Raw genomic sequence first — 15,729 nt, 5'->3', positions numbered from 1 at the left:
AGTAATTTCAAAGGCATAGTGATAACAGGCTTGTGCAAATCGATTGATGGAAGATGTAAGACGTAAGACAGATGATGGTCAATATACTATAACACAAGACATTCTGGTCGATGACTAGTAGTGTTACCAAGAAATCATGAGAAAACCGATGCACTTATAATACTTCTCAGTGGTGTCACTTAACAAGGACTTCCTACAATACGGGATTCTCAAAAAGCACAAAAGGACAAGAATAAATCTGTATTGAAATTAAATATGAATTACAAGAATATACAATAAATTAATCACAAAGAACAGTGTAACTGTTTTAAGTAGTGATTTAAACTCCACATAAATATTCAAGCAATGCAATAAGTGGTTATTCTGTTGAAATATTACATTTATGTTCTTAACATACTAATCAGTCTGGATGAGCTATCTCAGGCTAATATCCAGCAGTTCTATGTACATATACATACAAATAAATAAACAAAATATAACAATTCAAGTAAAATTTATTTTGGCTCTCTCTGCATACTGGTTCATGACTAGGAATGGTTTAGACAAGCTAACAGAGAGAGAATACAGCAATCCCTTAGAGAAATGAAAGTCTTTATATCTGGTTACCTGCCATTCTCTGGCCTTTCAGCTAGCAGAAAGATGAAAAAATGTGAGGGCCAAATGAACTCAGTCTAATCAAAGTGGTGTCAAGGTCTGACTGTCATCTCTTCAATCACATTTTTGAGTATGGGCAAAACATTTGTTTGTTTAGTTTCCAACCTGAATTTTTCCGTCATATTAAAAACAAAATAATACATTTAGTGTCCAGAAATGTTATGTATTATTCTGTTTTAAAATTATAGCAAATGCTTGAAGTATGGTGTCTGGCAGATTGAATGGTCTGGATGTTTAAACTGAACAATGTCCTTAAAATAACTCACTGCGACTTATCAGTACCATGATGGATGTCATAGGCACTGTTACTGAAATGTAATAGGGGCATACTGTGTGTATTAACAGTAAGACTATGTCATATGGAAACAACTGCTTGCATTAAACGTAAGACTATGTCATATGGAAACAACTGTTTGCATTAAATGCAAGACTATGTCATATGGAAACAACTGTTTGCATTAAACATAGGACTACGTCATATGGAAACAACTGCATGAAAAATTTCCCTCAAAATAAGTTAGGATAAGCTCTCCCACATTATAATGTCCTTCATTTTAACAGGATTCTGGATTTAAAGTGATACCACTACAAGCCCTGCTATACCTACAATATTCCTAGAAAATGTGTGTGTGTTTAAGGAGGTTTAGGGGTCTCAAAAAAGTGTGTTTTGTGGTCCTAAGGGGTAAATGCATGTGACCTATAAAGATACATAGTCCAGCTGAGAATAAGTTATCTTTTCGTATAAGCTTACACTGAATAATTTTACTGGCAATTCAAAATCTAATTAACAAAGATCAAAATACCATGTCTGTTTTCAATAAAGCATTTAATGTACATGTACCTTCAAACCATCACCACATTAAATACTTTTTGTTTGTTTGGGGGGGGGATCTGACAGTAATACAACGGTCATTTGTGTTCATCTTGACTCAGTTTAAATTTTTCCATAGATCTCGTTAATTTTTCTTGGCATGACCTTTCTGTGTCTACACTGCTGTGTGGGAGTGAAAAATTGTAGTGTGGTGTTGACAAATCAATGGCTGCCCTATGCTGCAAAATTATTAATGACAACATGGTGTTTGCAGTTTGTGCAAAAATTAAAATGCTCACCCTTGCAAAGTGAAAACACCGTCTAGGAGTTACAAAATTTAATTTTGCAGGGCTTTGCTCATTTTGCAGATGGTTGATCTATTCCTATTCACACTTGTATCTTGCCAATTCACCTTTGAAAATTAAACCACGTTATTCTGACTACTGATGTAATTATTTCTAACTACTGATGTAATTATTTCTGACTACTGATGTAATTATTTCTAACTACAGACATAATTATTTCTGACTACTGATGTAATTATTTCTAACTACTGATGTGATTATTTCTAACTACTGCTGTAATTATTTCTGACTACTGATGTAATTATTTCTAACTACTGATGTAATTATTTCTAACTAATGATGTAATTATTTCTGACTACTGATGTAATTATTTCTAACTACAGATGTAATTATTTCTGACTACTGATGTAATTATTTCTGACTACTGATGTAATTATTTGGCATTTTATATATGGAGTATCCGACTTCAAAGAAGCTTTGCCACTGATCACAAACTTGCCAATAATCTTGAAAAATATGTGGCTTAAACAGACTCATACAAGGCAATTATATGCAATAACTTTTGTTCTTCAACATGCATTACTCAAAGGGAATGGGTTGTTCTACTTAGTGTACTTTACTCATGCAAATTAGCCCAATGGGCTCTCCCACAGCCGTGTTTAATGGACTTGATATAGCATCATTCCAACTATTCTCAGCCAATTAAGTATCGCTGAAATCATGGGTGCTTATTTCTGCCTGCTTTACCTAAGAACTGACTCCATGATAATCAGCTGTATAAACTGCCCTGAGGTTAGTTTTACATAGGGTCTAAGCAGGACCGTTCACTGTTTATACTGACTGCATGCATCAGACATGTACAGTGCTGATAAAAAAATAACTCTCCCCCTCATAGGTTACACACCTAAAATAGTATTATCCTCTATAATTAATTTATGTTTTTAACTTGCATTTTGTTGATTCCCCAGCCCACCCCTCTCCTGGCACACATTAAATCACTGACAATTCAATAATTTTTTTAATACCATTTTGGTACAAAGCATAGTCTGCGGTTAGGGATCACAAATAACACATTATTACCATCCAATTTACTGGTGTTTTTCAACACCTTCAACCCATACATTCAATTATCAAGTTTTCAATCAAATTGCTATACTACAGTTTGGTACACGAGGCAGTAGGTAGTTATGGACTCTATCACATTAAACTAAAGGAGAAACATAATGTTTCTCATATCATATATGATAAGTAGAATAATACATGTTACTACAGCAATAATGTTAAATAATGTTAAATAATTAACTCAGAAAAGACAGGTGAGGACAGAACCAAGAGATTTCCAATTTGATCAGAGGTTTTGATCTGAAAAGAGGAAAGATTTTCATAACCTCCTATTTAGCATGCAAATGATCAAAAATTACAACTATCGAACAAGTTTACATTATTTAAATATTAAAATATACACAAAATCTCATCAAATCAGTCCTTTCACAGTTACTTGTTGCCATTCGTACTCTTCTTATAGGTACCACAAGCTATTTTAGTATTTTTAAGAGACCATTGCTGGCAGTCCCCATCAGTGTTAAATTATTTCCTGTCTGTGGGTAGATTCAAACTGCTGATTGACAGCCAGGACTGCTCAAGATTGGTACTATCTGGGACTAATGTTTTTATAATGTCAGTAAGATTCTTCACATTAATCACAAACACCATCACATCCTTTGGGACTCTAAACCTAATTTGCTGACACCTTTGTTTTTATTATCATCACTATTGCTACTGATTGATAATTAACAATCAAATCTGTAAAAACAATTATCACTTACTAGTAGGCAAAGGCAAAGACCTCATTCATCCCTGGCATTATGGATTACAGTGGTATTATGGATTACAATGGCATTACAATGGCATTATGGATTACAGTGGCATTTACAGTGGCATTATGGATTACAATGGCATTATGGATTACAATGGCAGTTAGTGACATTTTAGTCTGATTCGCATTCATGTTTACAAAGGATTACCAGGTTTACTATACGTGTATAAGATAAAGAAACTTGCTTCTTCACTGTGCTCAAGTGACTTCCATGAGCTCCGACAAGTGTAATTTATTTAACAAAGTATATACCTAAATGGGTTTGTCTAATATTTTCCCCAAATTTTAATAAGGGATATAGATATACTCTGTCTGCCCATTATTGTATTTCCTCCAAAGTTCCTGGATGGAAATTCCTGAAACTCTGTAGCTTTGTTCTCCTTGGAGACCTTTCTGCAAGAGAGGAAATATCCTTGGCTCCCACCCCAGGAGTCTCATGGAAAGCGTCACAGGCCAGAGGCACAAAAATTTAAATTACAATGATATTTTCAAATATTTTCCTTTCCAACTTTATATGCAGTAATACACATCATTTATATGATGTTTTATGCTTTAGGACTTCTGGATAACTCACTACCAGTCTAATGTGTGTGTGTGTGTGTGTGTGTGTAGAGAGTTGGAATATGTCATTAAAAGTAATGGGATTTTTGGTGGTGAACCACAGCAGGTGCTCTAGTTTCAACTACAATATTTTGCACATGATAAACAAAATTACACTGTACATTGGATAAGCACAGACAAAAAAATGTACCATATTTATCTGGGTATACACTTGGCTATGAACAGTGTACACCATGATATACTTTCAAAAAATCCACTGGCTTATCAGAGTCTATGCTGTTTCAAATTAAATCATAACTACACAGCCTTTAATCTGCTACTTGAATGTGTGCCAGAATACAGGAAATGTACTCATTTTAAATAAACAAGCTCAGAAATCTATTTCTAAGCAAAAATATGTTGCCTCTTTCCTCAAATAAATTAATTGAAAATGAAAAATACAAATATTAAGTTAATTTTTAATGAGTATAATAAGGTCATATTTTTTCTTCAGTTAAATTATATACGTGTTGTGTTCATTCAACATTAAACTATTATTTTAACAGTCTAACAGTGTCAAACATTACTGTATTTGTTCTGATATAATCAAATATACAAAAACAACTTTAGGTACTCTACTTGCCTACTTTGTCCAAGCACATTTCTGATAATAAATTATAAATACCATACAATCCTCTATCTTTTGGAAATTCATTCCGAAAATGACCAACATTTAGGCTTTTATTTATTATTTATCAGGATTTTGGCAGTAAGTGAAACACCATTGTATGAACAAATCACATTTGCATTTTCACTTTTTTTTTTTGATTGATGGAAAAATTCTGAAAGGCTTGTCTTCTGCAACTATAGTCTGTCACTGTCATTCACTCAAGCAATCTATATTAGATATAGACTGACAAGAATGTCATATGCATCAAGAGTCTGTCACTGTCATTCATTCAAGCAACCTATTTTAGATATGGACTGACAAGAATGTCATATGCATCAAGAGTCTGTCACTGTCATTCATTCAAGCAACCCATTTTAGATATGGACTGACAAGAATGTCATATGCATCAAGAGTCTGTCACTGTCATTCATTCAAGCAACCTATTTTAGATATGGACTGACAAGATGTCATATGCATCAAGAGTCTGTCACTGTCATTCATTCAAGCAACCTATTTTAGATATGGACTGACAAGAATGTCATATGCATCAAGAGTCTGTCACTGTCATTCATTCAAGCAACCCATTTTAGATATGGACTGACAAGAATGTCATATGCATCAAGAGTCTGTCACTGTCATTCATTCAAGCAACCTATTTTAGATATGGACTGACAAGATGTCGTATGCATCAAGAGTCTGTCACTGTCATTCATTCAAGCAACCTATTTTAGATATGGACTGACAAGAATGTCATACGCATCAAGAGTCTGTCACTGTCATTCATTCAAGCAACCTATTTTAGATATGGACTGACAAGAATGTCATATGCATCAAGAGTCTGTCACTGTCATTCATTCAAGCAACCCATTTTAGATATGGACTGACAAGAAAGTCATATGCATCAAAAGTCTGTCACTGTCATTCATTCAAGCAACCTATTTTAGATATGGACTGACAAGATGTCATATGCATCTAGAGTCTGTCACTGTCATTCATTCAAGCAACCTATTTTAGATATGGACTGACAAGAATGTCATATGCATCAAGAGTCTGTCACTGTCATTCATTCAAGCAACCCATTTTAGATATGGACTGACAAGAATGTCACATGCATCTAGAGTTTGTCACTGTCACGCTGACACTCAAACAATCCATTTTAGATAACATATACACCTTCCCTCAATAACCCACGCACAATTGGGTCCACAAACATAGATTGCACTATAAGCAAGGGTGCGATTTACTGAGACCTCTAAAAATTGAAAAAACCCTTTTAGATATCGAGAAAACCGCATGACTGATTTGTCATTCTGCAATCATGTCAATAATAATTGTTAATAATGTGCTTTTTCTAATGAAGTTGCTTTTGCTTGTTTTTTTCTGTATAAATAACATATATTTTCAAAATGTCCAACATGTGAAAGATCGTTCCAAATGGTTTCCACAACCATCACGTGTATACAAAAACATGTGTATTACATCACTGCTTTTTGTTTTGTTGATTAGTCTGGTTCTCGGACTGATATTTGATATTATAATGCTAAGTCGGGAGTCAAAGTAGCAGGGAACTAGACTAACTGTTGATACACCACCAAACAAGATTCCTTTTTTTTAAAAACTAGCGGCATTTATTTCATGAGACAATTGTCTATGCCGAAACTCAATTTTTGTATTGTTCAGTTAGTAAAATATTGTTGTCGTGACTTTATTTTAAGTAACAGTGAAACTTCTTATCATCCTTGAGGATATCTCTAAATGCCAGTTCAGGAATTCTCTGAAACTCGCTTGCCCAAAATGGTCCGTATCTGAGAAACCAAGCTCTTTATTTTATGAAGTATTCGTTTCGCTTGCTTGCCTTGCTATCTTTGATCATAGTTATGAATAAGTTGGTTAATTTAAGGCAGTTTAATTATGTTACATACACAACAACATTTATAACAGTGTTCGATTGACCAACTGAAGTGAGTTCACCCAATATACGACCAGGGCTGCTAGATTTTAAATATGTAGGATTTTCATGCCTTTTAACTTTTCTTTTATTTCATCTTCTTTATTTGATTCAAAATTTCACTTAATAAAAAGTGCTTAATTGGCATTTAAATATTAATGTACTGCCTACACTAGGCATAAGTTACATTATCACTAATAAAAATTTTCTTGAATATTTTTAATTACGGTGTCCTAAGAATGTCGTTTGGATTGAAAATGAAACCAATCATAGGACTTCTTATTAACAGTTGATAATTTCAAAATGTTGATTAAAACTTCCAGGTCCTATCTACAATTTACGACCATAAAACGAGCAATATATCAATGTTTCAGTTACCAATTTTGATCGTGATTTTCTTCCAGTTTAAGAAACATTGATAAATTTTCTTGGTATTTTGTTTTTAACAAAAAGGGATCCATGCCTGACCCCATGTTATAAGAGGGTTTGCAAGTTATCAGGCAAAGAGTTATTGAGAGAGTGGTGTATACTCCCGAATAAGATGAGTCCAACTGCAAACTGCATTTTGTTAGGAGTAATCAGTAGAACAAACAGCATAGACCCTGATCTGTAGGTACATTATGCCATGGCAGATCAGGATCTTTGTTTTTTGCAGTCTGACTTGACTTATAAGTGAGTATATACAATGTATTATGTCTCATCCAATGAACTGGAAATGATTATCTTGTGATCTGGTACTTACAGTACCCATTATCGACAATAAAATGAAATCAAAATTTACAGTCTAGACTTGCTAATGTTACTTTTGTTTATCAAAATACAGCATTTATAGAATAATTGAATAGAAACAACATATTTAAGTGAATCAAAGTGTCATTTGATGAGCTGGGTTACACTATTTTACAGTGAGAAGTTTGTATTAGATTTACAAAAGTGGAAGACTGCTCCGGTGGCCTAGTGGTTTGAGCGTCCGCCTCGGATGCAGAAAGTCATGGGTATGATCCCTGGCCGAGTCATAAAAAAAAACTTATAAAAATGGTACTAACAGCTGCCTCGCTTTGCGCTCAGCATTAAGAGATTAGTGTTAGGACTGGTTGGCCTGGTGTCAGGATAATGTGACAGCTAGGTTAAAAATCCAAATCACACACACACACACACACACACACATACACAAAAGTGAACTGCATTTATTTAATACTCGATGGAGAATCACACTGCACAATAAGCAAGGTCTATGAAATCAAACATAGTCCGTAAAATCTTCCATATGTGATCGTGATGATGGGGGCATCTCACGGGTACCAACTTCCACAAAAGCCTTGGCCTTGATCTGTCTAATTTTCCGCAGACGCTCTAGCCAGTTGGAGGCAAAGGGATCCTGTGGATTGGAGTGTTCCCTCTGAAGCACCATTGAAGCAAGCTGCAAAATGTTCAGTAGAAATAGATGCAAAATTATACAATGGCATTGTATAACAAAGTTATCCATGGCTATTTTATACCAAACTTATGGGAATATTGCCTTATTCTCATCTTTGCTAGCAAAGGTTCCAATATGTTATCCTATCTATACCATGGTGAAGCAGTATTTCAGTGCTTCTGGTCTGTGAATTTCATTGGGTGGAGTGGCATGCCACTGCAGCTAATTGAAATCACTCTTACAATTATTGTTGTCACTTTCAACAACATGGTGACCTGTTGGCTGCCTCCAACTGCATTTAAATGCTATTCTATTGGTTGATTGACATTACATACTAAGGCAGGTGACTTGTAAAATCCAATAGATGCTGCTAGTGCAAATCACTGAAATATTGGATTGATCCGCCAAGGTGTAGATAGGTTAACATATCAGAACACTGGCCAGCAAAGATGCCTTGTCTCATATATCCAGTTTTAATTTATCAATTAAAAAATATCACATAATATTCATTTTCGTTAGCATCCTGATGTCATTATCAAAACAAGAGACCCCAAAGGGACTAACACTTTGCTGGCTGTAAAGAATTTTGTCATAAGAAATTTGTTTCTTTCCTCCATTTACATTTTTAAATTACTGAGTAATGAAATCATCTCAGATATTCTTGAGAAACTCAAAGACACCAAATCTGGTAAGAAACATATCTTCCTATATGTTTGGGTTAGTATGTTTACAAGATACAAACAGTTACTTTTAACCTTGAACTTGACAGCACTGAACTCATCTCAGATACATTTAAGAAATACGCACATGCTAGGTTTGGTCTGATCCATAACAGTACTAGTAAAGGAAAAGTTATAGAACTGGCTTCATATGTAACATTTATCAGATATATTAAAAAACTAGGTCTGATAAATATCCATATATATTTGTTTGCTACCATGCTCCCCAACCACCACAAATATAACCCTGCCCCCAGTCAAGACCTTTGACTTGAAATTAATTGTCAGAGTGCTGATATTCATCTTCTTTACTGAAAAACAACAAAATAGAAAGTCCAGTTACAATTCATTTAGACACGTATAAGCCACTGTTCACATGTTCATTGAAATACAAAAATGGAAGCAGTGACCTTTGTCTTAAGGTCAGATATGTTAGGATACCAAACTTGCTCACAATAGATACGTTGGTGATCTGAACTGCACCATTTTCAGTCATGACAAATTCCATATTGGAAGAGGTGTTTTGGTGAAAACCCCCGTATCAGAATCAGATCAGTACCATATTCATTCAGGATATGTTCATACTGTTGTAGTGTTCAGTGAAAGCTGATGATAATTTAAGGATCTATTCAAGACAAGTATCCATACAAAGATTTTCAAGATGGCCAACAAACAAAAATTTTGTAGGTCAGGTCATATAAGACAAATTACATAGGGTACAAATTCTTATAGCAAGAACCCCATGTCAATATGAGAATACATTCAGGAAGAGTAGTCATAACAAGAGTTCATGATAACTGCTGCGGTGATGGATAAATAGGGTAGGTGATATCTGCACCATTTTCATTCAGGATCAATTACATACCGTAAGAAGTCTTTTAGTGAAAACTATGTTGATATAAACATTAGTAGAAGTATCAATACCACAAAATTTCAAGATGACCAGCACTGTGCCCATGCTGGATGTTTGATCAGAATCTGTTTTTTACTGAAGACCATTATATTAAGTGTTAGTGAACACCTATAATGAGATGACCTGATTCATTCTAGAGGGGTAGCAATAATAAGGTTTTCAAGACAGCCATGTTACTGGATGTCAAATCAGAACCATTTCAAGATGGCCACGATACTGAATGTCAAATCAGTACCATTTCAAGATGGCCACAATACTGGATGTCAAATCAGTACCATTTCAAGATGGCCACAATACCGGTTGTCAAATCAGTACCATTTCAAGATGGCCACAATACTGGATGTTAAATCAGTACCATTTCAAGATGGCCACAATACTGGTTGTCAAATCAGTACCATTTCAAGATGGCCACAATACTGGATGTTAAATCAGTACCATTTCAAGATGGCCACAATACTGGTTGTCAAATCAGTACCATTTCAAGATGGGCCAATACTGGTTGTCAAATCAGTACCATTTCAAGATGGCCACAATACTGGTTGTCAAATCAGTGCCATTTCAAGATGGCCACAATACTGGTTGTCAAATCAGTACCATTTCAAGATGGCCACAATACTGGATGTCAAATCAGTACCATTTCAAGATGGCCACAATACTGGTTGTCAAATCAGTACCATTTTAAGGTGGCCACAATACTGGATGTCAAATCAGTACCATTTTCATGTATGACCATCTACATGTCTTAAAATGTTTTGTAGTGAAAGCCACACCCATTGAAGAGGAGGGAGTGATGATTAAACAAATGTCAGGATGTTAGATGTCAGATTTATGCCATTTCATTTATGACCATCTACAGGTAGTAAGAAGTGTTTTAGTGAAAGCCTCATGTCAGTATAGTCAGCCATTCATGGGTAGTGATAAAAATGTTTCCAGGTTGACTGCCATGGTGGCCATTTGGATGTTTGTGGGGGAACATTTTCATCTGGGACCACTAAACCTCAGGATTAAACTGTACGCCAAACAACACAGGCTATGATCTGCCAGTGCACTATGCATTGGCAGATCAGTGCTGACTGCAGCTGGACCAAAATTATATGTAAGTATATATTTCACATCTAAAAATCATAATATTTACTGCTGCCTTTTGCAAGATATTTTTTGGACGCCTGTCCCAAACCTGATTAAAAACAATTCCCAATATATATTTATAAGATCCAATTTGTTGCACTTTCAACACGATACCTGTTCTGCTGATTAGCAAAAGACAACATAGGGATATAATAGTCTTCTTTGTACTTACATTGCAGTGCATAGCAATCTGTTGGACAAGTGTTGCCAAATTGGTGTCTGATATAATCTTTGTGTCCTTATGACCCAGTATTTCTGCTATATCTGCAAAATGCAAACAAAATTCATGAAATGCTGAATTTCCTAACAACAAATAGACCCCCACCACAATCCTGATGTACTGTCAGTACCATGACAAGCCTAACATACTGTCAGTCCCACCACAATCCTGATGTACTGTCAGTACCATGACAAGCCTAACATACTGTCAGTCCCACCACAATCCTGATGTACTGTCAGTTCCACCATGATTCTGAAGTAGTCAATCCCACTACAATCCTGATGTACTGTCAGTCCCACCACAACCCTGACATACTGTCAGTCATAATATTTCAGCACTGCTATGTTTTTGCAACAATATTTACCATAATTCAGCCAATGTTTGCAAATTAGTGACAGTCAACAATTTATTATGTAGTTTTCCAAACAATAAACATTGTGTTGAACTTTTATTTTGATAACAGGGTCTTAAATAAATTTACCATTGAATTTCAGCTGACTTGTGCATTTATGCCCATTTTTTTTGTTCCACTGGAAGCCTTGGCATGTTTGTTCTTACAAGATTTATTTGAAAACAGCAAAATGAAATTAAATTGTAGTTGTAATGAACTGTCCATCATGGTCTTTTCATGTAACAAGTTGGTATGCATGATTAACAGCATCCATTTACTCATCAAAACCAGGATTTTTGCTTCTGCCTACCATGTATACCTACTCACTAACAAGTTGAGACAACTGAAACAACAAAGATCCTGATCTGCTGTAGCATCATGCACATGCATATCATGGTCCACTGATAACTCCAAATAAACTGCACAGACTCAGATCTGCCAGTGCTTTATGCAATGGCAGATCTGGGCCTGTGCAGTCTATAGTTGGATTCAGTATTAACTGTCTATGTATTGTCAAAAAAGATGCAAATCTCTTCATTAATAATGAAATCACTTAAAAAAAGATATCGACACAAATGTTTTCATTCTGATAGCTTTGGGGCCCCGAGTGGCCGAGTGGTCTAAAACGCTCTCCGTTATGGATCACTGCCATCTCACCTCTGTCTGTGTGGGTTTGAGTCTAGGGTTCGGCCAATGTGGATATGTGAGAAAGCTTGCCAGTAACTTCTCGTGGGTCAGTGGTTTTTCCCGGGGGTTTCCCGGGTTATTCCTCCACCATTAATACTGGCCACCATACATAGCCTATCGTGTGCTGAAAAATGGCATTAAACCCCACAACAACAACAACAACAACTGATAGCTTCAATTCAATATGGTATGAACTTTTAAAACTGTGCACTATGAAATGTCTTATGTTCTTTATATTAAAAAAAAATAAAATCATTGGTTGTCAAATTTGTGTCTGGCTTTGACATTTTTCTTCATTTAAAAGTAGAAATAAAATGCGGACTTATATCATGAAATCCTTGACACAGCATAAATGTACATAGAGATATATACAAACGTAACAACATAAATATAGGAATATATACAAACATAACAAAATAAATATAGGGATACATATAAACATAATAACACAGATGTAAACTGAAATACATCCAAATATGGAAACATGTAAATAGAGTGCAATTGAGTGCTCACACTTTCTTGGAGCCAAAAATAAGTGCAAATGAATCAGTTATTACAACAATTACAACATAAATAATTAGAGCTGTGTTTGTAAAACTTGAATGCCACCATGGCAAAACAAATAAACATGACTGGCATCACTGCAGAACAAAAAGTAAGTCTAAAAAAGTTGAAACTTTTTATATAAAAAAGGTTAAAAACTGCTAGCATGTCATGAAAATCCAATAAGTTTGTCAACATTGTGTATGCACATAAACATGCATACCAAATTTAATGTGTCTTCTTCAAGTGGTTTTACTTAAATATGCTATAAAGATTTTCATAAAATAAAAGTCCAAGTCCAAAAAAGTCCAAAATTGCATAAAAACCTGAAATACTGTTGTAATCTAAGCAGGTCATCTACAAATGATTATGTCTTTCAAGTCAACAGCATTTCTTTAAAAACATTTCTGACTAATTTTAAATTACCTGGATCAAGAATCAATATTCCAGCTCCATCTATAATTAACTAAATTTTAATGTCTGCTGAACTTCATTATATTTAAAGTTTGTTGTATACATCTGTTTCCAAAAATATTATTTTATCTTCTTGAAGAGGAGATATATATGAATTTTTGTTCTGTCTGTCCTACACTCTTGTGAGTGCAACAAGCTCCAGTTTTTATTCAGTATTTATGAACCCCTATAAATATTATCAGCATCACCTAAAATGTACATACTGACAAATACCTATAAATATTATCAACATCACCTAAAATGTAAATACTGACAAATCCCTATAAATATTAACAACATCACCTAAAATGTACATACTGACAAACCACATCACCACTGCAATTTTTATTAGAGTTATTGGCCTTTTTGTCTTAAAACTGAATGCAGTGTATAAAAAAATCCTTTGAATGTAATTAATGCAGGTTTTCAATGCATCACAATGTTACTGTGCTCTGGTAATATTTGCTAAAGTTATTGCCCTTGTGCAGAGAGAAATTTGTGAAAACAATTTCAACTGATATCAGTGTATTGCCATGAAACTTTGTCCTAGTCAGTTTATCATCTGAAGATGTGCCTATCACCAAATCCATGTGCTTCTGCACTTTTTATTTATTACAGCTCCATCTGACTTGGATCTGGATGTAGCTAGTGTATGACAGATTATCATGAATGTAACCTGTATCAGTTAAAGAATGTCTGCAATGAAACTTTGTACATCTGCACGTGTTATGGACATCAAATGAAGATATGCCTATTGACAAATCAATGCACTTGTGAAATTTTTGATAGAGTTATTGCCCATTTTTCTGCAGTATAGCACAATGCAAAACTGAATCTTGTGAACCCAAACTGTATTCAGGTTTGTATTTACGGATCACTGTGAAAATACTACAAAGGTGATGGTCATCTCCTGAAGATACACATACTGACAAATCTTGACACACCCACAATTTTTTTCATGAGTCATTGCTCTTTTCTGAATTATAGAGAGATTCAATATTGACAAAAGTTTGTAAATGCAACCACTTTTGCATTTTTCAGTAGGCTGTTGGGAAACTTAATACGTATTATGATCCTCGTCAGACAAATTTACCAATCCCTGTACACACACTATTTTCAAATGTCCTACACTATTCTGACTACAGACATATATCTATCATGAGGCTGGATATCAGGAGAGGCAAAGTACATTGATGTAAGTAAACAGCTTACTATTTCAACAGCCTAATATACAAGTGCACTTGGCAAAGCAAAATCAATGATAATACATTATGTATTGATATATGTGAAAACGAAGCTTTAGTTTTTCAAGCAAATGAAAACATGCTTGGTGCATAAAGTATCTAAGTACATCGATCCTTAGTGTGTACTGAATTACAATTAAACTGCCTTATAATAAAGTACATAATACAGGGGCCCCGAGTGGCTGAGTGGTCTAAAGCGCCCACCGTTCCTGATCACTGCCATCTCACCTCTGTCTGCGTGTGTTCGAGTCCAAAGCTTAGCTAGCATGGGTACGTGGGAAAGCCTGCCAGTAGCTTCTCGTGGGTCGGTGGTTCTTCCCTGGGTTTTCCAGGGTTCTTCCTCCACCAGTTATACTGGCTGCCATGTATAGCCTATCTTGTGCTGAAAAATGGCGTTAAACCTTAGAACAACAACAACAATGACAAAGTACATAATACAAATAATGCTATTACAGAATAATGAAATGGGATCCAGGACCATACCTACCATATAACAGTAATTGTGTTATAATAAATGGTCTTATTGGGAGAGAATGTTTTATTCTTGATGATGACTAGTATTATCTCCTTACACAAGATTCCCCATTCTAACACTGCCCATGGGAGCCAAAGAGTATATTGCCTTGTAGTGAAGTACGTTATTAGAAATAATTCTACTACTGAATAATGAAATGGGATTCATAAGCACACCTGCCTTATAACAAGTACTGTGTTATAATGAAGGGTACACATGTATGAGCAATTTATGTATGTGCCATTTTTAATATATATATATATATATATATATATATACACACATACATACATATATATATAATTGCATTTGGATGGTCATTGTATTCAAGAGAAAATAGTATAGACATGCTGCACAATATCACTGAAACTTCAATAAAATATGATAATAATGTTTTTGTTATTTCTGAATAAAAGATACAAACAGCTCTCCCTCATTATTATGAACCCTGTTATAATGCAATTCCAGATATAATGCAATACCGTTATGGATGTGATGTCCAAAACTATACCAATGTATAACATGGATTGAGAAAACAACATGAAGCTAATGTTCAATCTTTACTTCCTTATAAAAAACACAATAAAAAAAAATCTTATCATTCTTGCTATACTGCAGTTTGGTATATAATGCAATTCTTGATATATCATGATTTTGTAAGGAATGCAATTCTTGATATATCATGATTTGGTAAGT

At 34.7% G+C, this 15,729-nt stretch overlaps 1 protein-coding gene across 4 annotated transcripts in view; it reads right to left on the bottom strand.

Moving 5' to 3' along the window:
- Positions 1 to 227: 227 nt before the first annotated feature.
- LOC149802881 (tuberin-like) overlaps positions 228 to 15,729 on the bottom strand; it is a 194,860-nt gene continuing 179,358 nt past the window's right edge. For 3 of the 4 annotated variants that reach the window (XM_089952331.1, XM_089952333.1, XM_089952332.1), the window contains 2 exons: positions 11,154 to 11,245; positions 228 to 8,224 (listed from right to left, as the gene is read on the bottom strand). In XM_089952331.1, coding sequence (XP_089808457.1) covers positions 8,045 to 8,224; positions 11,154 to 11,245 — 272 coding nt within the window. In that variant the 3' untranslated portion in view covers positions 228 to 8,044. The remainder of the gene's footprint in view (positions 8,225 to 11,153; positions 11,246 to 15,729) is intronic. The other variant, XM_089952334.1, reaches the window with a different exon arrangement.

Source organism: Sinohyriopsis cumingii, chromosome 3, assembly GCF_028554795.1.
Source record: "Sinohyriopsis cumingii isolate HCF-2022 chromosome 3, ASM2855479v2, whole genome shotgun sequence".
NCBI lineage: Eukaryota > Metazoa > Mollusca > Bivalvia > Unionida > Unionidae > Sinohyriopsis > Sinohyriopsis cumingii.
This window is presented reverse-complemented; position numbering and strand designations above follow the sequence as displayed.